This window comes from Ambystoma mexicanum, chromosome 1q (assembly GCF_040938575.1).
Source record: "Ambystoma mexicanum isolate Mex_15411 chromosome 1q, UKY_AmexF1_1, whole genome shotgun sequence".
In the NCBI taxonomy this organism is placed as follows: domain Eukaryota; kingdom Metazoa; phylum Chordata; class Amphibia; order Caudata; family Ambystomatidae; genus Ambystoma; species Ambystoma mexicanum.
The window spans coordinates 659,063,289-659,081,864 of NC_090922.1; the positions used below are offsets into that span (position 1 = coordinate 659,063,289).

Genomic DNA, 18,576 nt, shown 5'->3' on the forward strand with positions numbered 1-18,576 from the left:
TCAACGACCTGGGCAACGTGGTTAAATGCCGACTAGTAGGGCAATTCCTAAATAGACACCCCAGACATAGTATTTCTGTCCGAGACCCACTTCGCTGGAACAAATTGCACACTATTCAAACGCACAAACTATAGACTCGCACTACATGCAGGCTTAACCATGGGCTCACGTGGAGTCATGATACTAGTACACAAAAAACTCCCATTCCACCCAAGCACAGTCACCCAGGACACTGGTGGCAGATACATATATGCAACAGGTACACTCTGGGAACAATCTACTGCACTGCTAGCCATTTATGCACCACCCACCCTATTGTCGTTACTTAACATTTCTCCCTTGATCGCTGAAGGCACGTCTAATATCATGATCATAGGTGACGACTTTAACAAAGTCATGGATCCCGGTGTGGACGGCTCACATCTACATAGTAGAAACCCTAACACACCTACCAGACTTGCCACATTTGCAAATGCCATGGGCCTGTGTGACGCATGGAGCGACCTCCATCCTAATACTAGAGAATACTCCTATCACTCCGGGGCACATGCCTTGCTCTCTAGGCTAGATTACTTCTTTCTCCCGTCCACTGACCTACACAAGGCACGTGAGGCATACCTGACCACTCCCCACTGGTGCTAGTACTCAGTACATCCAGGCCGACCCCACCTCCCAGCTGGTGCCTCAACTATTACCCGAGTGTACCAGACCTGGTAGACAAAATCCAAGAAACAACCAAATCATACTTCAAACTAAACCCAGAGTTGCAATGGGAGGCCTACAAGGCAGTATTGAGAGGTGAAATCATCTCATGGACTACTGCACACACAAAAAAAATACCTATACAAAATACATGAGGCCGAACAGCAGGTAAAACAGACGAAGGAAATAAACCTAGCCCAAGATACGCCTGACACCAACAGGTCTTTATTACTAGCACAGAAGCGACTCCAGAACATAGCCCTAGACAATGCCAAGCAAGCTCAGAGCGATGCGGGCGAGGATATATGAATCGGGGGACAAGGCCAGCAAGATGTTGGCGTGGCTAGAGTGCAGGGAACAGGGTCGCAGCCATGTCAGACAGCTAGAAACAGGATGCACAGACCCACTGGTATCAGACCAAGACATAGCGGGGGGGGATTTGCGGCCTACTACGCCAAGCTCTATAGGACACCAGCCACCACGATCGCAGCGGAAATTAGCTTCCCTACTTTAAATATGGCACAACGGGACCTACTAGAGAGGGATATCACAGAGGAGGAGGTGGTGAGTGCCAGGTCAGGTCGTCAATCTGGCAAGACCCCGGGCCCAAACGGCTTCCCGGTCGAGATATGGCGGAAAGTGGGAACGAACGTGATTGCCCCTGTGCCTACTCTGTATGTACCAGCACGCAAGGGACCAAGGCTCCCTGGCCCCAGACCTGAGAGAAGCCACGATAGTAGTGCTACCCAAGTCAGATAAACACCCCCCAATTATGTAGTTCATATAGACCCATTTCATTCATTAACAGCGAAACCAAGATATTAGCCAAAATACTAGCACACCGATTGCAGCAAATCATCCCCTCACTGATCCACCCAGACCAATGCGGTTTCATGCCCCCAAAGATCGACCCGAATGAACCTTTACAGGCTACACTCCGCCCTGGAAAGAGCAGACAGTCTTCAAAGTCCATTGGCGCACTATTGGCAATCGACTTTGAAAAAGCCTTTGATTCAGTGAGATGGGAGGCCATATGGGAAATGATGACACATGGGCTTTGGCCGGAATTTTATGAGCTGGGTGCAATTGTTATACAACCACCTAAGGGCTAGAACTAAAGTTAATGGCTGGCAGTCGGACTCCTTTAGATTGGGCAGGGGTACAAGGCAGGGCTGTCCCCTATCGGCCATGATCTTTGCGATTGCCAACGAACCTCTAGCCATACTCCTGCGCGATAACTCACTCTGGGAGGGTTTCTGATGTCAGATACGTGGGAGGATAAAGTTTCACTCTACGCTGTCGACCTGCTAATCTATATAAAAGACACAGCCAACTCCTGCCACAGAGTCCCGCTCATGATGAAGAGATACGAGGCATTTAGTGGTCTCTGCGTAAATTGGTCCAAATCCACACTATTTCCCATAGGTGGGGCAAGTGCTACGATACCAGCAGACTGCCCATACCGGATTGCAACGGAACAGTTCAAATACCTAGGAGTGCAAATTACAAAGAACCTTACAGACTACATAGCCTTAAATTTACATCCAACATCCAATTGTGACGAGATTCGCAGAGGATACTCGCTATTGGAACTCCCTGCCACTGACGATACTGGGCAGAGCGGCCCTGTTCAAAAGGTTTGCTCTCCCTAGGTTTCTGTACATCCTGCAAAACGCACCACTGTATATTCCAAAACACAAATTTTGCAAAATTGATCGTATCCTCCAGCAACTACTATGGTGCGTGGGTCACCCACGGATAGCCCTCCCCACTCTTCAAAGGTCCATTTGGGAGGGTGGAATAGGACTACCGAGGTTGCAAACATACTACTGGGCCAGCCAAATGGTGGTGGTGAACGACATGCTCCACGGGGAAAGGAACTTGCCACACATTAGATGAATCAATGCTAATGGCACAACATCACCCCTAGAACTTCTGTATGGCAGTTTGGGAGGCGCATCGCCTCCCACTATGTCAGCTCACATCACCCGAATATGGACAGAGACACACCCATACACAGGGGGGACTCGAAACTGACACCAATACAACCGTTATGGAACAATAAACTTCTCCCAGAAGTAAAGAAATTTCCCAAATGGCCCGCTTGGGTCCAGCAAGGGATCACAAGAATTAGTGATATAATGCAGGAAGGCAGGGTGATCCCGTTTGAGACACTACAATCTGATTCTTCCTTCCCAGTCACAGAGAGATCACTATACCCAATTGAAGCATGCACTACAAACTAGCTTACAGAACATCAGGGATATGCCAGACTATACCCCAATTGAACACAATATAGTCCAGTAACAAATTACACAAAAAATCACCTCAACCATGTACAACGCGATTACGTCCTTAGCCACACCAGAACTGTCCAGCCTAAAAGCCGAACGGGATGCGGGATCCTTACAACCAGAAGACTGGACGGAAGCACTGATGTACCCCCGGGAAGTAGCCATTTCATCTAGGCTTAGATTGGTCCAGCTCAAAATCCTGCATCGTACCTACTATCCGAGAGTAGCACTGTTTCGGTGGGGCAGAGCGCTAGACCCACGATGCCTGCGCTGCAAAAAAGAAAAGAAGGGACATTCTTTTATACCCTAGTGGAATGCGACAAAATACAACAGCTCTGGCAGAAATGTTGCGATAAACTGTCTAGAGTCTTGGGTAAGACAGTACAAAGGGGTCCAAAGCAGCTACTGCTGGGCATTTCTGATGAAAGCAATCGGTCACGATACGAGAAACTACTCTGGTCGACCGCCACGGCAGTACTCAGAAGAAACATTGCACAGCTGTGGGGGTCGGCGACAACACCCAGCTATGACCAATGGGTCACAGACGTAGACATTTGTGCAGCAACGGAACGCAGAGTGTACACTGCGAGGGGATGCCTGCAAAAAGCACTCAAAATATGGCAAAGATGGGAGGACGCCGACTGAGTGCACGAAGCTGCATCACACGCACAACACCCCCCACAGACCGAGCAGAGCCACCCAAGCGAGCCGGAGAGGAACAATCTAGAGTGTAAGAACCCTCAATTAGTGCTTGACGGCCCTAGGGGCCCCGAGACCCTTTCTTATAAAAAGTATTAATTGCAATGTGTATTGATGTTGTATGGAAAATTTCTATAAAAATTGATTAAAAAAAAAGATTGTAACAATGAGTATGCCGAGAGGCAGGGACAGGTCTAACAGACCGTTTATCCAGCTCATCTACCGCTGCCTTCACGAGGGACATGACACCCATTGTATTAAAGGTGGCCATTTTCCACTCTAGGTTAGTTTTTGAGTGATGCCCTTAAGTTTTGGTTAAGGGTGTCAATGTTTTTTGGTGTCCATCGAACAGCAGTACCAGATGGGTTAGAAGTAACATGTAACTGGGTCTTAAGTATCTAATTCAGGTAGTTTAAATTAAAAGGTAGCTGTTAGAATACCATGATCGCTCTAGTTATTCATGTTAACTTTGAATGATATACATCTTTTGCGCAGGTGGTCGTCCACAAAGATATAGTCAAGCATGGAGGTAGAGTCTCAGCGTCGCCAGGTATGCCAAGCGGTATCATCAGTTTGAGATTTTAAATAACCCACCAGGGGCTGTAGACCAACGTTACCCACCCTAACATACCATGTGAAACGCGCTTGCATTTTCTTAGAAAAACAGCCTCCGTGCTCAGCTGACAAATTTCCCAGGCAGGCTTATCAAAAACACATTCACAATTTAAGTCCCCTGCTAACAGAACATGCCCAGACTCATTAATGGAGGACCAGTTGAGTATGACCTGAGAGCTCGCTGTAACAAAAACATCGACCGCTGCCATGCCACTGTGCCAATATATATTTAAAATTAAAAGCCTCAGATTGCCATTTCTGGTTGAGAGTTCCACACCCAGAGCCCCAAAAGGAAGGCCTAAAAGAGCGTGACCCTTGAGGTCTGAGCAGTTATCTATGGCAATCAGAAGAACCCCGGCTGGTCTACCCCCAGATTTATGTCTGGCCAGCTGACCAAAGATTTGATAACCATCTAGGTATGGGGTCAAGGTCATCCAGTTCTCCTGTAGGCATACAATATTGGCTTCTCTCAGCAGCATCAGGCAGTCAGGATTAGAGAATAGGTGGGAATTGCCTCTAGAGTTCCAAGACTTGAAGCATAAATCGGGGGCACCGCTTGAATAAGTCCCGTAAGTGGGCTGGCTAGGGGACAAGTTTCTGCCATAGGGTCGAGATGATGGTGGCCCAATCGACATCTGGGTCCTGTTCTTTTAGTGGTTTCTTTACTTCCACCCTTCCCTGGCGGCCCCGCAGAATGTCGGCAGAGAGTTTGTCATTTGGCTGATCTATAGCTGGCTCTTCACCGATTCCCAAGATAGTCTGGTTTCCACTTCAAAGCCCAAGTCCCTCAGAGGCCCAATCTAGGTAAGGATAAGTTCCTTAATTAAAGGAGAAAAGAGGAGTAGCAGACTAATATCCCGGCACTCTCTATCCACAAAGGCCACCCTAGAATGTCCTTTGAAGAGATGAGAGAGGGAGCAGGTATTTCTGCAAATATAGTCAGGACATTACATCTGTTTAGACAGATTGGGACATCCAGGTCCGACAAACTCTTTAATTCTGATTAAGTTCAGTGGTTCCTTAATCAAAGTGTTGTTGCATGTATGGCCCTGCAAGGAGGACAAGAGATGACTTTGGGGGCCTTTTAAACTCATTCCTTGTGAGATGGGCAGATCAGGCAGGGGGTGGAGGGGGCTGGCCGGTGGTTTATGGCGCCATTCCACCAAATCTTATTCCTGCAGAGATGGATGGGTACAGGGTTGCTGGAGGTATGTTGTCCTCCTGGAACTTCCCCCACCCCAAAGTCCAAAGAAGGAGCAGTGGTTTCAAGATGGATGTAATTCTTCTTAGTATGGACAGGGCCCGTGGAGGACCCCATATTGTTGCTCAGCCTCTTTTCTCATCCCCAAAAAGACGTGGAGCATTATTTATTTTAGTATTTGTATAGCGCGCTGCAACCCGTGGGCATAGAGGCGCTGAGAAGAATAAATATGCAGGCTTGCTTGAGGGTTACAAGATAGCAGCCCAGTACAGTTGCTAGAACAGTTACATTGAATACAGTAGGTTACAAGTCAGAGGTGCAGTAAGCATAGACAGTCATAAACTGAGACAATAGGGGGAGGCAATTTAGGTAAAAAGCTTAGTCTTCAGGGCTTTACGGAAGGTTGTGTGTGATTCGATCATCCTGAGTTGGGCAGGGAGGGTGTTTCAGGGACTTGCAGCCAAGGTAGGGAAACTGGAGCCACCGGCTCTGACTCTTTGTATATGAGGAACAGTGAGGCGATTGGCATACGCAGACCTGGACGGTCTGGCGGGTGTTTTTATGGAGATGCTCTGAGCTAGGTAGGTAGGTGCCAGTCCATGGATGCATTTGAGCGCAATGGCCAGTGTTTTGAAAATTATCCTTTCTTTGACGGGCAGCCAATGGACCTGCCTTCTCACCCCAGAGATGTGCTCTCTGCGATCAATACCCGTTGCAGCCCTTAAGGCATTGTTTTGCCAGGTTTTTTTGGGAGGTGCCAGCATAGAGTGCGTTGCAGTAATCAAGCCTAGATCCTATAATGGCCCTTGCAATGGTGATGCAGTTGTCTTGTGATAAGAAAGGCCTCACTGCATTAATTAGTTTGGAGTGGTAAGCAGCTGAAGAAGCAATGGCATTAACCTGTCTGTCCATGGTCATGCTAGGTTCTAGGTATACGCCTAGAGTCTTGATGGCTTGGGATACGGTAATGGGGATGTTGTCTATTGTAAATACGCTGTATTGCGCATCGAGTTTACTGAGTGTGGCTGTGGACCCAATTAGCAAGAGTTCTGCTTTCTCGCTGTTTAGGCACAGCCAGTTTTCAGCCATCCAAGACTGAATTGTGGAGTAGATGCGATTGAGAGTATTTTCGCGTCTGTCTGGTAGTCACCAGTCAGAGGTATGAGCACCTGTGTGTGACGGCACTAGAGGAATCGGAGAATACCTTAATCACTCTCTCTTTGAGGAAGGATGATATCCATTTGCAGGCTTTTGGGGAGAAGTTGGCAGTGGAGGACAGATAATGACATAGGGTCTTGTGATTTACCAAATCGAATGCGGCCGACAGGTCTAACAAAAGAAGGAGAGCAGGCTTGCCGGCATCTCTTAAGTCATCGATTTGATTTTTGAGATCCAGTAGGGCAGTTTCTGTGCCGTGCCGTTGTCTGAAGCCAGATTGGCGTAGCCCTAGGAGCTGGTTTTCTTCCAAGAATTTTTGAACTTGCAGGTAGGCTGCTTTATCAAGAATCTTTAGCAGGAAGGGGACAGTCGTGATGGGTCTGTAGTTCCCTGGGACCATTGGGTCAAGGGAGGTTTTCTTTAGGAGTGGACGGCCCAGGCCTCCTTCAGTGAGGTAGGTACCTGAGCTGAGTGGAAGGATGAATTAATGAAGGCGGTGATGAGGGGAGCCAGGGAGTGGGCACATTCTTTTATGATGTGTGCCGGGCAGGCATCCCCTTTGCAGTTAGAAGGCTTAATGGATTTGAGAAGGTCTATAACTTCTGCTTCAGTCAGGTCAGAGAAGTCAAAGGTGGGTAATTCCTCGGCTGCGGTGGGTGGGGGAAAGGGGGGTGAGTTTCTAGGATGGATAGTAAAGCTTTTTGGTGCGCTATAATTTTAGCATGCAGCGTTTCAAGCTTGTCTAGCATAGCGGTGTGAATAGTGTTGCACCAGGACTCCTCCTTGATGATGGTTGAAGGAGGGGTGGTAGGCGACTCAAGTTCCCTGAAGATTGCAAAGATATCTTTGGTTCCAGATTTGGCATTGTTGATCCTGGAGTTGAAGGATGCAGCTTTAGCCTGTGTGATGGCTGTTTTGTACTGTTTAGAAAAATATTTGAAAGCGGTTTTAGTTTTATCGTTAGGGTTTTTTCTCCAGGCTGCAAGCAGGCGCCTTTTAGAGGACCGTAATTCTATAAGTTCTTGGGTGAACCAGGCGTTCGAGTGCTTTGATTTCTTCGCTTTCTTAAGTGTGAGCGGTGCTATGGTGTCTACGGCGTAGGTGATGACTTGCTTAAAGGTGTTGGCGAGGAGGTTAGGATCATTCGGGAAGGGATGCTGGAGGGTAGGAACTAGGAGGTGGGCAAGGAGGTTTTCGGTAGTGAGTTTGCGCGAGCTTCTAGAGAGGGCTGCTGGCAGAGCTGGGTTGGAACTGGTGGGCCCTGTGGTGGTGTCAATGTTGAGCTTGATGCAGAAGTGATCTGACCAAGGGATGGGGGAGATGTCGGGGATAAGGATGGGACACAGTTGTGATGCGCTACCCAGTCAAGCGTCCGGCCTTTAGTGTGGGTAGGCTCAGTGATGGACTGGATAAACCCTAAGGTGGACAAAGCTTTATGTAGAGTGGAGGCTTGGGTATCGTTCCTGTCGTTGAGGCCAAGATTAAGGTCACCTAGTAGCACTATCTTGGGAGGTTTTTTTGATGTTGTTGGACAGAGTATGTATGAGAGCCTCTTGGAACTCAGAGGAGGGCGGTATACTAGATGGAAGGCTATGGTGGGCGAGGTTTGGAGTTTGATTAGAAGATATTCAGCGTTGGACCCTAAATCACTTTGAATTATTCTAATGTTAAGAGTTCTCTGGCAATAATGGCAACACCGCCTCCTCTTTGGCCGACCCTATCCTGTCTAAAGATGGTGTATCCGTTGGGGATGGGCAGGGCCGGATGATTCTTGGAGCCAGGTTTCACAGATGAAGAGAAGATCTAGGTGGTCACAGGTAATCAGGTCGTGAACATCCAGGGTGTGAGCAGGGATTGACCTGGCGTTGACCAGGGCACATTTCAGGGCAGGTGTGCTGCTGCTGTTTGAGGCTGGTGGGTTTGCTAGCTTAATGCCTGTAGGGTCCTTTTGTGTAGTGTGTTTAGTAATACCTTTAGACTGGTCTGCAGAAGGTGGTACAAGGTCACCGACAAGATAAGGACCAGACCCTGTGCCATAGGTAGATCTGATAAAATGGCGCCTTCCTTAAGAGTCTTGGTTTTAACAGAGCCACAACCCCAGGACGAAGCCAAAGGGACAGGCGGGGCTTAGGTCAGAGGCTATTGAAGAACATCAGACCCAATAACCTTCAGTAACTCCAAGGGAATCACTGGGTTGCACATTTGCGCGGCACTGGAGACTTACGCATTGGTAAGAATATGCATGTCAGTTTGGACAACTGAATCCGCCAGCTTAGGTTTCAGTTGGGTGACAGCAGGGTCCCCCGGCTCCTCTGAGATGGGTCCGAGTTTTGGTTTGAATAAAGAGTGCAGATGTTTTAGCAGATACAGAGCTAATGCGTTTCATTGCCACTTTACGCTTAAAAGCTCTTGGTTTATATAGGACAAGGGCTTTTTTTTTTTTTAGGGACACCGATCTCGGGAGTTCCACCCCAAGTCAAGGCACCAGCCACAGATGCAGCATAAGTGGCAGTGGCATTCAGGTTAGGAGGATTTACTAATAGTCCCCATAGAAGAGCAAACAGGGCCTTCGACGTTGGATGGCATTTACATTGGTCCCATCATAGGGACATTAAGAGAGGCCAAGCTCTCCGAGATCTCAATTAGGTCAATTGTTATTGCAAACACCTGCAGGGCAATTGAGGAGGTCGGGCCAAAATATGCACCTCGTAGTAGCTGGGGCTGTGCAGTTCTTTGGGGAAGTTCAGCTCCAATCCAATCGAGTTTGTTAGTCAGCTCCACAAGGATTTCTGTGCGAATACAGTCGATTTTGGAGTTGACTTGCGCTATTAGTCTTCGTGATTTTTTTTTAGCTCAGCCCAAATGATGTCATATAGTTCGACAAATGAGCTAAGCACCACATTTAGAGCCGAGACTGTTGGATGAGTTAGTCGTATACGTTCATCCAGGTCTTTGAGGGTGTGGTGTAATCTTGGGGATTCCTCATGCACCTGGTTAGCATCCCAAGTACTTGCATCCTCTGCAGAGGTTGGTTTGGCCACATCTATCCCCTCAATGATATTCGTGAGGGCAGATGGTGTATTTTGGGAGGGACCACCACGACCAGACAACTACAAACTTGAACTAATAACCACAAAACTACAAGATCACCCTCAACAACTCCCTGTCAGAAGACTTCAAATGCATCCAAGCAAATAGGAAATCCAAAAGAGGGGGGACTAGCGATCATCCACAAGGAACAATTGGCCATAAAATTGGAAGATCCTCTAAATATCGATAAATGCGAATCCTTAATACTACGGCTATCGGTAAAACCCAAAACTAACCTGAAATTCATACTGATATACAGACCACTAACCTACGATGCGACTTTCATAGACGCATTTACAGAAGCAATCACCATCCTAGCCATCAAGTACAATCACCTGATCATCCTCGGAGACTTCAACATCTGGTTCGATGAAGAAACCACAACCACACAAAAATCCTTAACCGCCCAACTGGCAGCCATGAACCTACAACAACTAGTCAAAGGAGCAACACGCTCAGCAGGGCACACACTCGAAGCAATCTTCGCCAACAAGGATCTCATCACCACGGCACCCCCAATTCAAATACTCTGGAGCGACCACCAGATCATTCCATTCATATTCACAACGGCCGGAACAACAAAAAAAGCAACAAAAAAACCACTGATCATGATGAAAAGAAACTGGGGAACCATAAAAACTCCAACCTAACCAAACTCCTAGAACTCAGCAAACCACAAGCATCAACCATGGAAGAAGCAGACCTAGACAAAAAAGTTGCCCTGCTCCTCACCTGGATCGTAACAACTCTAGACAACATCGCCAAAGGAAAGCCCTTCACCCCATCACGTAAGAAAACAACAGCAAAATGGTTCACCCCACTACTCAACGCCATGAAAAGAAAAAAAGGAAAACTAGAAACTGAATGGAGGACCAACAACACCACTGCAAACAAATTGACATTTCTGCAACAGATCAGCTCATATAAAAAGGAAATGCAAAAAGCAAAGAGGAAACATTACGACAACCGAATCTTCATAGCACCAAACGCACAAAAAAACCCCCTCTTCAAAATCAAACAAAACAAAAAACCCACCGGGCTGCAACAACACGCCAACTCCATCGATGAAAGTTTGCGATGACCTAGGAGACCACTTCAAAAACAAAATAACCTCCATCCAACACACCATACAAAACAGACCAAGCAATCACAGCTCAATCCCCAGCAACTCCGGCGAAGAACACCCAAACAAGCTACAAAGCTTCCCAGAAATATCAGATGAGGCTTTCGTCAAACTGGTAAACCAAAGCAACAAATCAGGCTCTCCTGAAGACCCTTGCCCCCCGGACATATACAAAACAATTCTCAAACATGGAACCCCCATGGAATACCACAGGAATCTCCTCAACCTCTCAATCTCAACAGGTAAAGTACCACAGGCCTCCTTCAAATCAGACAACAGCAAACGTAGAGGACTTATCCAACTACAGACCCATCTCCAATATACCCTACATAGCCAAATTGCTAAAAACGTACATCTACAAAATAACTCAGGAATTCATAGAAGAGCACTGCCTACTAGACCAGGCACAAGTAGGTTACAGACCAATGAGAGGAACAGAATCAGAAAGTTTGAGAGGCGTCCACTACACCAGCCCCAGCACCCAAGGAGAATAGACACCCAACCCAGATTAATCAATCCATCAGCATTAGAACACCTACAGAGCTGGCTAGAACAGAATGGCGAGGAGCAATCATAACATCTACAAAGCGTGTTAGAACAGCACAGGGAGTGCCCCACATAAACCAAAACCTGCCAGGCGTAGCCCTTTTGCACAACACAATGAAATTGGGAGGATTGGCGAGTGCCACACTCGGACAGATGTCTGAACTTCCGTTAACCTTCATACAAACCGACTAAAAAAAAAAACTCAGCATTTCTGCAGACTTCTCAATCAAAAATCTCACACAACCATCACTCGCACAACAACCTGCACACACTTCACAACACCGCAACAACACATAAGCAACACCAACAGCACACGAGGACTGACATCGATCCAATACTCGCACCGAAGCTCAGCACCCGGTGTATACAGAGTTGAAGCTGCCAACAGAACACCACTCCTCTCACTATCCTACACCTGCTTCACCTACTAACCCATCCCACCTTCTCATTTGCAGATCCGCCAGAGCGCCTGTGGACCAACTCCGTTGGTGACGGTGCACAGTACAAATACCTTTAACATTTAACCACCACTGGACTGTGACTTCGGGCTCAGGGGAGTTTCACCAGCAAAAGGCAGATCCATTGCTTGGTCTGCGCACTCGATAATGCTAATGTCAGTAATGTTGTTATTGCCACCAAAGTAGTCATAGCTGAGTGATCCAACATAGCGTTACCTCTGAATGCTTTAGGTAGTTTGATTTCCGTACTTGTAGAGGTCGCTTTCAGGATGTAATTGTCCATGAAAGTTTGGCCCAGTATAGGCTGCATCAATTTTTGATGTTTGGGAGTTTTAGGATACGGTTTTCTACGTCAGTAGTAGTGAAGACGCCCAAAAGTATCAGTATTGTGAATCAAGGCTTTATGAATGGGAAGAGGGTGATACTGCACGTTGTGGCATGATGGCATTTGCTGGGCGGTAGAGAAGGTAGATGAGAGGCCGTCTCTTGAATCCAAAGAAGTATGGGAGAGGGGTGGCGTCACACAAAGAGAAGTTGAACACGCTGGTTGGCCCAAAATGGGGCACCAACATTTGGCTTGGGGCAAGTGGGTGTTGCCCACAGGATCTGGCAGGATGGCATCCGGGTACATGGGCATTCCTTTTTGGCTTCATAAGTCTGCCCTCATATCGGATACCAATTGGGTACTTGGATGAACCTTAAGGCAAAAAAAAAAAAAAAAATGGAGGGCAGAGATAGTCCCAAACCCCATATCTAAGGACTCTTAGAAGGAAGGTAGAGTACGAGCCCCGCAGTCTCTCGAGGGATCATATCAGAGAGGGGCAGACCCGAGATTAGGCCTAGAGCCACAAAGTCAGAACCTGTTCTTTAGCAGAAGGACTTTCGAACCGGACCAAAGGACTGCCAAAAGAAAAAAGAAGGAGCAAGCCCTGCAGTCTCACGTAAGAACGTTTAAATAGGGAGCGAGGTCGCTTTTAGGCTGTAAAGCATAGAAAGAGCACAGATCCTGCCTTACATCAACTATCCTAGGCAGGGTCAATGAGTGCAGTATAGGTGCAGCAGGTAGAATGATACAAATGCAAGCATCGTAGGGATTTCACGTGCCAGAGTAAAATGTCTGAGGTAAACAGCCAAATCCAGACAGAGTGTCAGCTTGTAGAAATTTGGCAAAGATTCTTCGCGAACACAGAGAACACACTGCGCACACCTTAAGATTTATTTTCTGCTCATTGGCAAGTTCATAATGCATATTCTCCATATTTTACTGAAGTAACTGTCAAGCATCAGTTGGGCATTCTTTCTTGCGACAGTGGGGTACAGAGGTGTGCAAACGAAGAAACGTGTGAACAATTAAAATGGCTGCATTAAACCCATGTCCTCAATGTCCATACTCCCTGTCCTGCACCAGTGACTGCATATTTAAAGCGCGAAGTCAGCAAAATGTTGACTTGCCCAGTAACATGGGGGGTGAGGGCCTATAGACCGCTAAATGCCAGCCGAGAGATGCTTTATTCGCTAAGGCTGAACGTACAAGTGCTACCCTCAGGTCTCTTCCTGTTCCTTTCAGATGCAAGACAAAACTGTGTGGCATGCCTTTGGTCTGCATCCACTGAAGAGTAGGATTAGGATGGATAGACCTTTTATGTGAGCTACCATGGATAATTAGCCACAAAGACGCTTTAGTCTTAAATGCTTGCTTCATAGCAAGAAGGATGCCAACTGCCCAGAGGCATCGATTGGGAGGCGTGTTGAGGGCATCCACAGGCTTGCACTAGAAATAGGAAAAGGCATTCCCTTCTACTAAGACATACAAACTCTGCTCCGGCTGTACCGGGTCGGTTAGTTGACCAAAAATCCCAGTGCATTAGCTTACACCTCAGCAATACTAAAGTTGGTCACTACTGCTGAATCATGGACTGGCAGACAGAATTGATGAGTCGATGCATCTTACGACTTCTATTATCACAGATCAATCCAGCAAATAAATAAGCAATACTCTTTAAATCATAATTAAGTTTGACTTTAGCACATTTCAAATCACTCAAAATATGGATGTACTTGGAATGACAGGATGCAAAACTCTTTACTGTCACACTGATTAAAGAATGCCCCCTATGATGCTTTACTAAATGCTGATCACTGATGGGCAATGAGACTACCTTAAGTATGCTACCACCTCAAAAGGATTGCAAAGACCAAAAGAGTTTAAAGTCCGTAGTCTAATACCCACACAGTCTTCAAAGGAAAACCAACTGCTTACTTCTGTGAAACCATTGTCCCAAACTCATGAGTTAGCCTGGAACATCTGGGGGTTGCCACTTCATAAATCCGAAATCTGCAGCTTTTAGGACTATGCAGCCCTGGACAAATTATTTTTATGTTTTTCTTTGAGTAAGCTAAGGAAATCTGAGCTGGGGGGGTTAGGCCAAAGACAGTGCACATTAAGCTACTCTCATATGGACTGTTTGGAAAGATCTCTCTTTAGGTAACTTTCCCTCCATATTCGATGGAGCCCCAACATTTTTTGCTTTTGTTTTTTAACCGGTCCTGACTTTTAAGGGAAGTGGAGCCTTCTGCTTCACTCACCAGGCCATTTGCTCATTTTGTCATGAGGAAATTGATCGGTACTTCAGACTATCAGTACATGAAACTGTTCCCCTTTTCTGTTTATTCCTTTTTGGTTACTTTTTAACACTGCACACAGCTTCTTACAATACGGTGCAGTGGGAATACTTGCATCACCCTCGTCTTTTAAACTTGGGATTTCTGGTTACTTATATATGTGCCTAAAGACAAGCTGGTGGAAGCAGCAGATATCTGTTCATGTTTTAATTGAGTGTTCACATTTGGGTTTACCACATATGGCTACTAAGTGTGGCTAGTGCTACAAGATTTTCCGCTTGTCCTTTGGCCATATTGGTGCTTGGCCTTCTTCCTGCCTTCTCATGTGAGGATATCCCATATAAGGGCATGCACTTGCCCAGGAAAACCTCTTTCGCCGGGCGGGGAGAGGGGTGGGTGGGAGAGGGAGGGAGGAGAGGGGTGGGTGGGCAGGGGGGCAGGAGGAGTTCCAGACAGTCTGTGTTGAGCATGAGTAAAACCCACAGTGGTCCTAGATTGGACCACTGCTGGCTGTTTGAAGGGTCCAGATCCTTACCATTGGTGGCCAACTTGCTTCCAGTCTGAAGTTAGGATAAGAAGAGGACTCCTACAACCATTTCTTCAGATCAGCGTTGGAGCCAAGTATCCTTTGTAGAAGAGCAGCCGACTGAAGATCCGTGGACGACTCCGAAGAGGCCTGGGCATCACTTCCTGCTTTTGCTTGTGAAGTCCTGCTCGACTACATGATCTGCGAAGACCCTCTGTGGTGCTTCAAACCTTGGACTGGTGGGACCAACCAGTCAACACATTCGAGGATACAGCTACCCTGAGCCTTCTGAAGTGTCACTCGTCTACCCAGTGGAATGACCAGCTCTTTAGTAGGCTACCTCAGTAGAAACATCGCTGCTCCGCATTCGTCGCAGGAACTTCGGTGGTAGCCAGTTCGTGCCAGAAAGTCGCCTTCCTGCAAGGTACAGCTTCCCAGCATCAAGGGATCCTGTTCCGGAATGTCTTCAACCACGACTGGAGAGACACCAGCTGTTGCCTGTGTGCAGTAGCTGTTGAATTGTCCTGAAGACGTCTGCATTGGTGCATTCTGCATTTCTTCTTCGCAAAGGGTTGCAGTCTGCTCTTGGAACAGACCAGAAGAATCCTTGTGCCTGCAGCTCCTGGGCATCTTCTACTGGATCCTAGAGTTGCAAAACTTACCTACAGCAACCCCCAATTCACCTGCAAAGTCACATGGGAAAATCAGAGTCAGAGGGGTAAGTAATTGTAACGCATTCACCTACCCCTGTACTCTTTAGAATAAACGTTGGTTATTCCATTCCATCGCTTTTTGATCGTCTGAACTAAAAGCTGGTATCTGAAAAGCATAAATAATATTTTACATACCTGTAACATGTTGAATATTTTCTGAAACATTTTCACTACCGCAAGAACTCTTCCTACGTCCGTCCCCTCTACTAAGAATAATCTTTGTGACTTTTAGGCAAAACGACCCATACACCACTTATACATTTAGGGCTTAATTCTTGTGGACTAGTTTCATTCTACTGCATCACTACTTACCTTCTTTTAGTTGCCCAAGTTATCGTATGCATTCCTAAAAACCTAAAAGATGACTGTATATATGTTTGATAATTAACTATTGTGTGATATTACTACCTTGCTTGATACATTTTTCAAGTGTGTATTTGGGCCTATAATAGTCATTTGGAAATAGTGTGCTTTACTGTGTAGAATCATTTTAGACTCCAGACCAGACTCACTTTCTCCGGAGACTAAGCCTTGACCACGCTACACGCTTACCTTGACTCGGTTTGGCTAACTCCGCAGAGATCCCCTGTTCATTATAACTAGGGAGGCCTTGTAAAATCTGTCCACCAGGCCAGATTCTAGAAATCCATCTCAGCATGGACCAGCCATGGGCAAAGGGAGCTTCTGTGGGACTCTCACCCAGGGTTCATTCTAGAATGCTCTCTTGTGCAAAGCACTGACCTTCAAGTCTTGTTCAGCCTTCATCGAAGGGTGGGCAGGGCTGGCTCTGACTCCAGAGGCTTGCCCTGGAGGTCCCCTTGCCACATGATGCAGGCGAGGGTGATTCATTAAGCCTGGGGTCATCGTTGGGGGCATCTGGCTGGGAAGCGGCATCGTAGGCCTCTGAACAGGAGCTGGATAAGTGTTCGCATGTGGACCTCTCACCACCGGAGGAACAAGACTGGGCTGGGGGAGCATCTGAGAGAGAAGAAACGAGCATGTGACCATTACAAAGTAGCCCAATGCAACAAGGAGGTGCATGCCATTAGAAAGCCGACGATATTCAATACAACCATCTAATGGAAAATGAACAGGCCCATGTAACTCTATTATTCAAGGAGGGGGGGGTTTAGTATACAACACAGCTAATTCAGCAGAGTACAAGACTGAGGGGAACCACAATTCTAACATAAGCACTCCAAATACACATGCCAGCATTTCAATGCAAACACTTCGGGCCATGCAATTCAGGAACAATGTAAATCAAAATAGGGATTCAATCTCCCTGATGGAACGTTCCTGGACACGTATGTGGTACAACCCACAAGAGATTGCATACTTGTGCACATACCTGTGGGGGGAACTGAGCAGGAAAAGGCTGGCCAATTCTCACCCCGCCAGAGGCCGATGTAAACTGGTGCTTCTGGTAGTTCATGCTGCTCATTTTACTAGACTGGCTGTTGGGACTGGTAGAGCTTGCACTGAAAATGAGTGTTTAAATTGGTTATTCCTGCATCAAACATTTATTTTAATCAACATTACATAGACAAAGTGCAGGTATTTGTGTGGTAAATAGCCAGTACTCTGGTCTCCCAGAAGCTCTCATAAAATGTGCAGGGATGAAAAGTACATTTAGAGGAAGGCAGGTTTATATTGTACAGGAAATTACTTCCCTTTGGTAAACTGAGAAGGGTACTAACATGTAATCCCCCAAGGAATTGAATAGGATGTGTGTTAAGAGGGATTTCTAAACTCTGGCCTGGTGGACAGAGTTTAGGAGAAAACCCTAGTTTTAGCGAACAGGTGATGCTCTGGGAGTTTAGCCAAACCAATCAAGAAAATATGGAGAGTGGTCAAGACTCAGGCGAAGTGAGTAGGCGTCAGGGGTACGCTAGCACACACAGTGAAATACACAATGTTTACACTTAGTAAGTAAAAACAATGCTATATTTATTATAGCCCCAAACACACAGGACAATTGAATCAAGAAGGTAATGCTATCACACAAAACTTCAATTATAAAACATATATACAGCCACAGGTTTGCCAAAGCAATGCATACAAGTTAACCCCAAATACCTGAAAGGAATGTTAACCTTTCAACTGCCATGGGTTTTCCCCCCACAGTGCCAATGCCTTTTTTGGGGATTTCGGTATTTCGCCACTCAATGCCTTCTAACATTTTCTCCTTCATTAACCCCTTAAGTGCCAAGGACGAGCTATCTCGTCCTTGGCACTTAAGGGCAATTGCATGAACAGTCCACAGGAATGAGAGCCTAACTTTAAAAGTCCAACCCTAAGTTGAATGGGACCTTATGCCCAAACGTTCCCAACGTTAATAAAGTTGGGAAAAAGTTAGTAAGTGTTCCTGTGGATGGGAAGATTAGTTCCAGACGTCAGCAAAAGGGGTTTACAGGCAAGTAAAGTACTTTTCCTATGCTTTTGCCAAAGTTGTTTAAAAAGCAATGGAGTTGTAAAATAAATCTAGGTTCTTCAAAAACTTTATAATGGAGGCGGTGGGGGCACCTTTAAGTATTGGGACTACTCACCAGCCATATGCCGATCGATGGAGGTAGGTTTTCCTGCCGTTGGATCCAGGAGCTGCGGGTGCAAGCTGTTAGGGAGAATTCTCAGAACTGTGCCACTTTCCTTCTACCTTAGAGACCCCAGCTGTTTTTGCTGGACTTTAGGACTTTTCATTTCTAACCTGGAGAGAGAGAGACACCTTTTTCCCCATTCTCTCATGTATTTTTCTGTGATTTGGACTCTGTTTCTTTTAATTTTGCAGTATGACAAACTCCATAGGCATCTTTGCATTGTGACAGACAG

The 18,576-nt window shown here is 46.5% G+C and overlaps 1 protein-coding gene across 6 annotated transcripts in view; it reads right to left on the reverse strand.

Annotated features, from left to right (window-relative positions):
* The window catches only part of PRRC2C (proline rich coiled-coil 2C), a 1,565,218-nt gene that overhangs the window by 55,992 nt on the left and 1,490,650 nt on the right, over window positions 1–18,576 (reverse strand). For 4 of the 6 annotated variants that reach the window (XM_069641251.1, XM_069641250.1, XM_069641252.1 and 1 more), the window contains 2 exons: window positions 17,099–17,228; window positions 16,489–16,725 (listed from right to left, as the gene is read on the reverse strand). The exons of the other annotated variants lie outside the window; for them this stretch is intronic. In XM_069641251.1, the coding sequence (XP_069497352.1) occupies window positions 16,489–16,725; window positions 17,099–17,228 (367 nt within the window). The remainder of the gene's footprint in view (window positions 1–16,488; window positions 16,726–17,098; window positions 17,229–18,576) is intronic. 6 annotated transcript variants of the gene reach the window in all.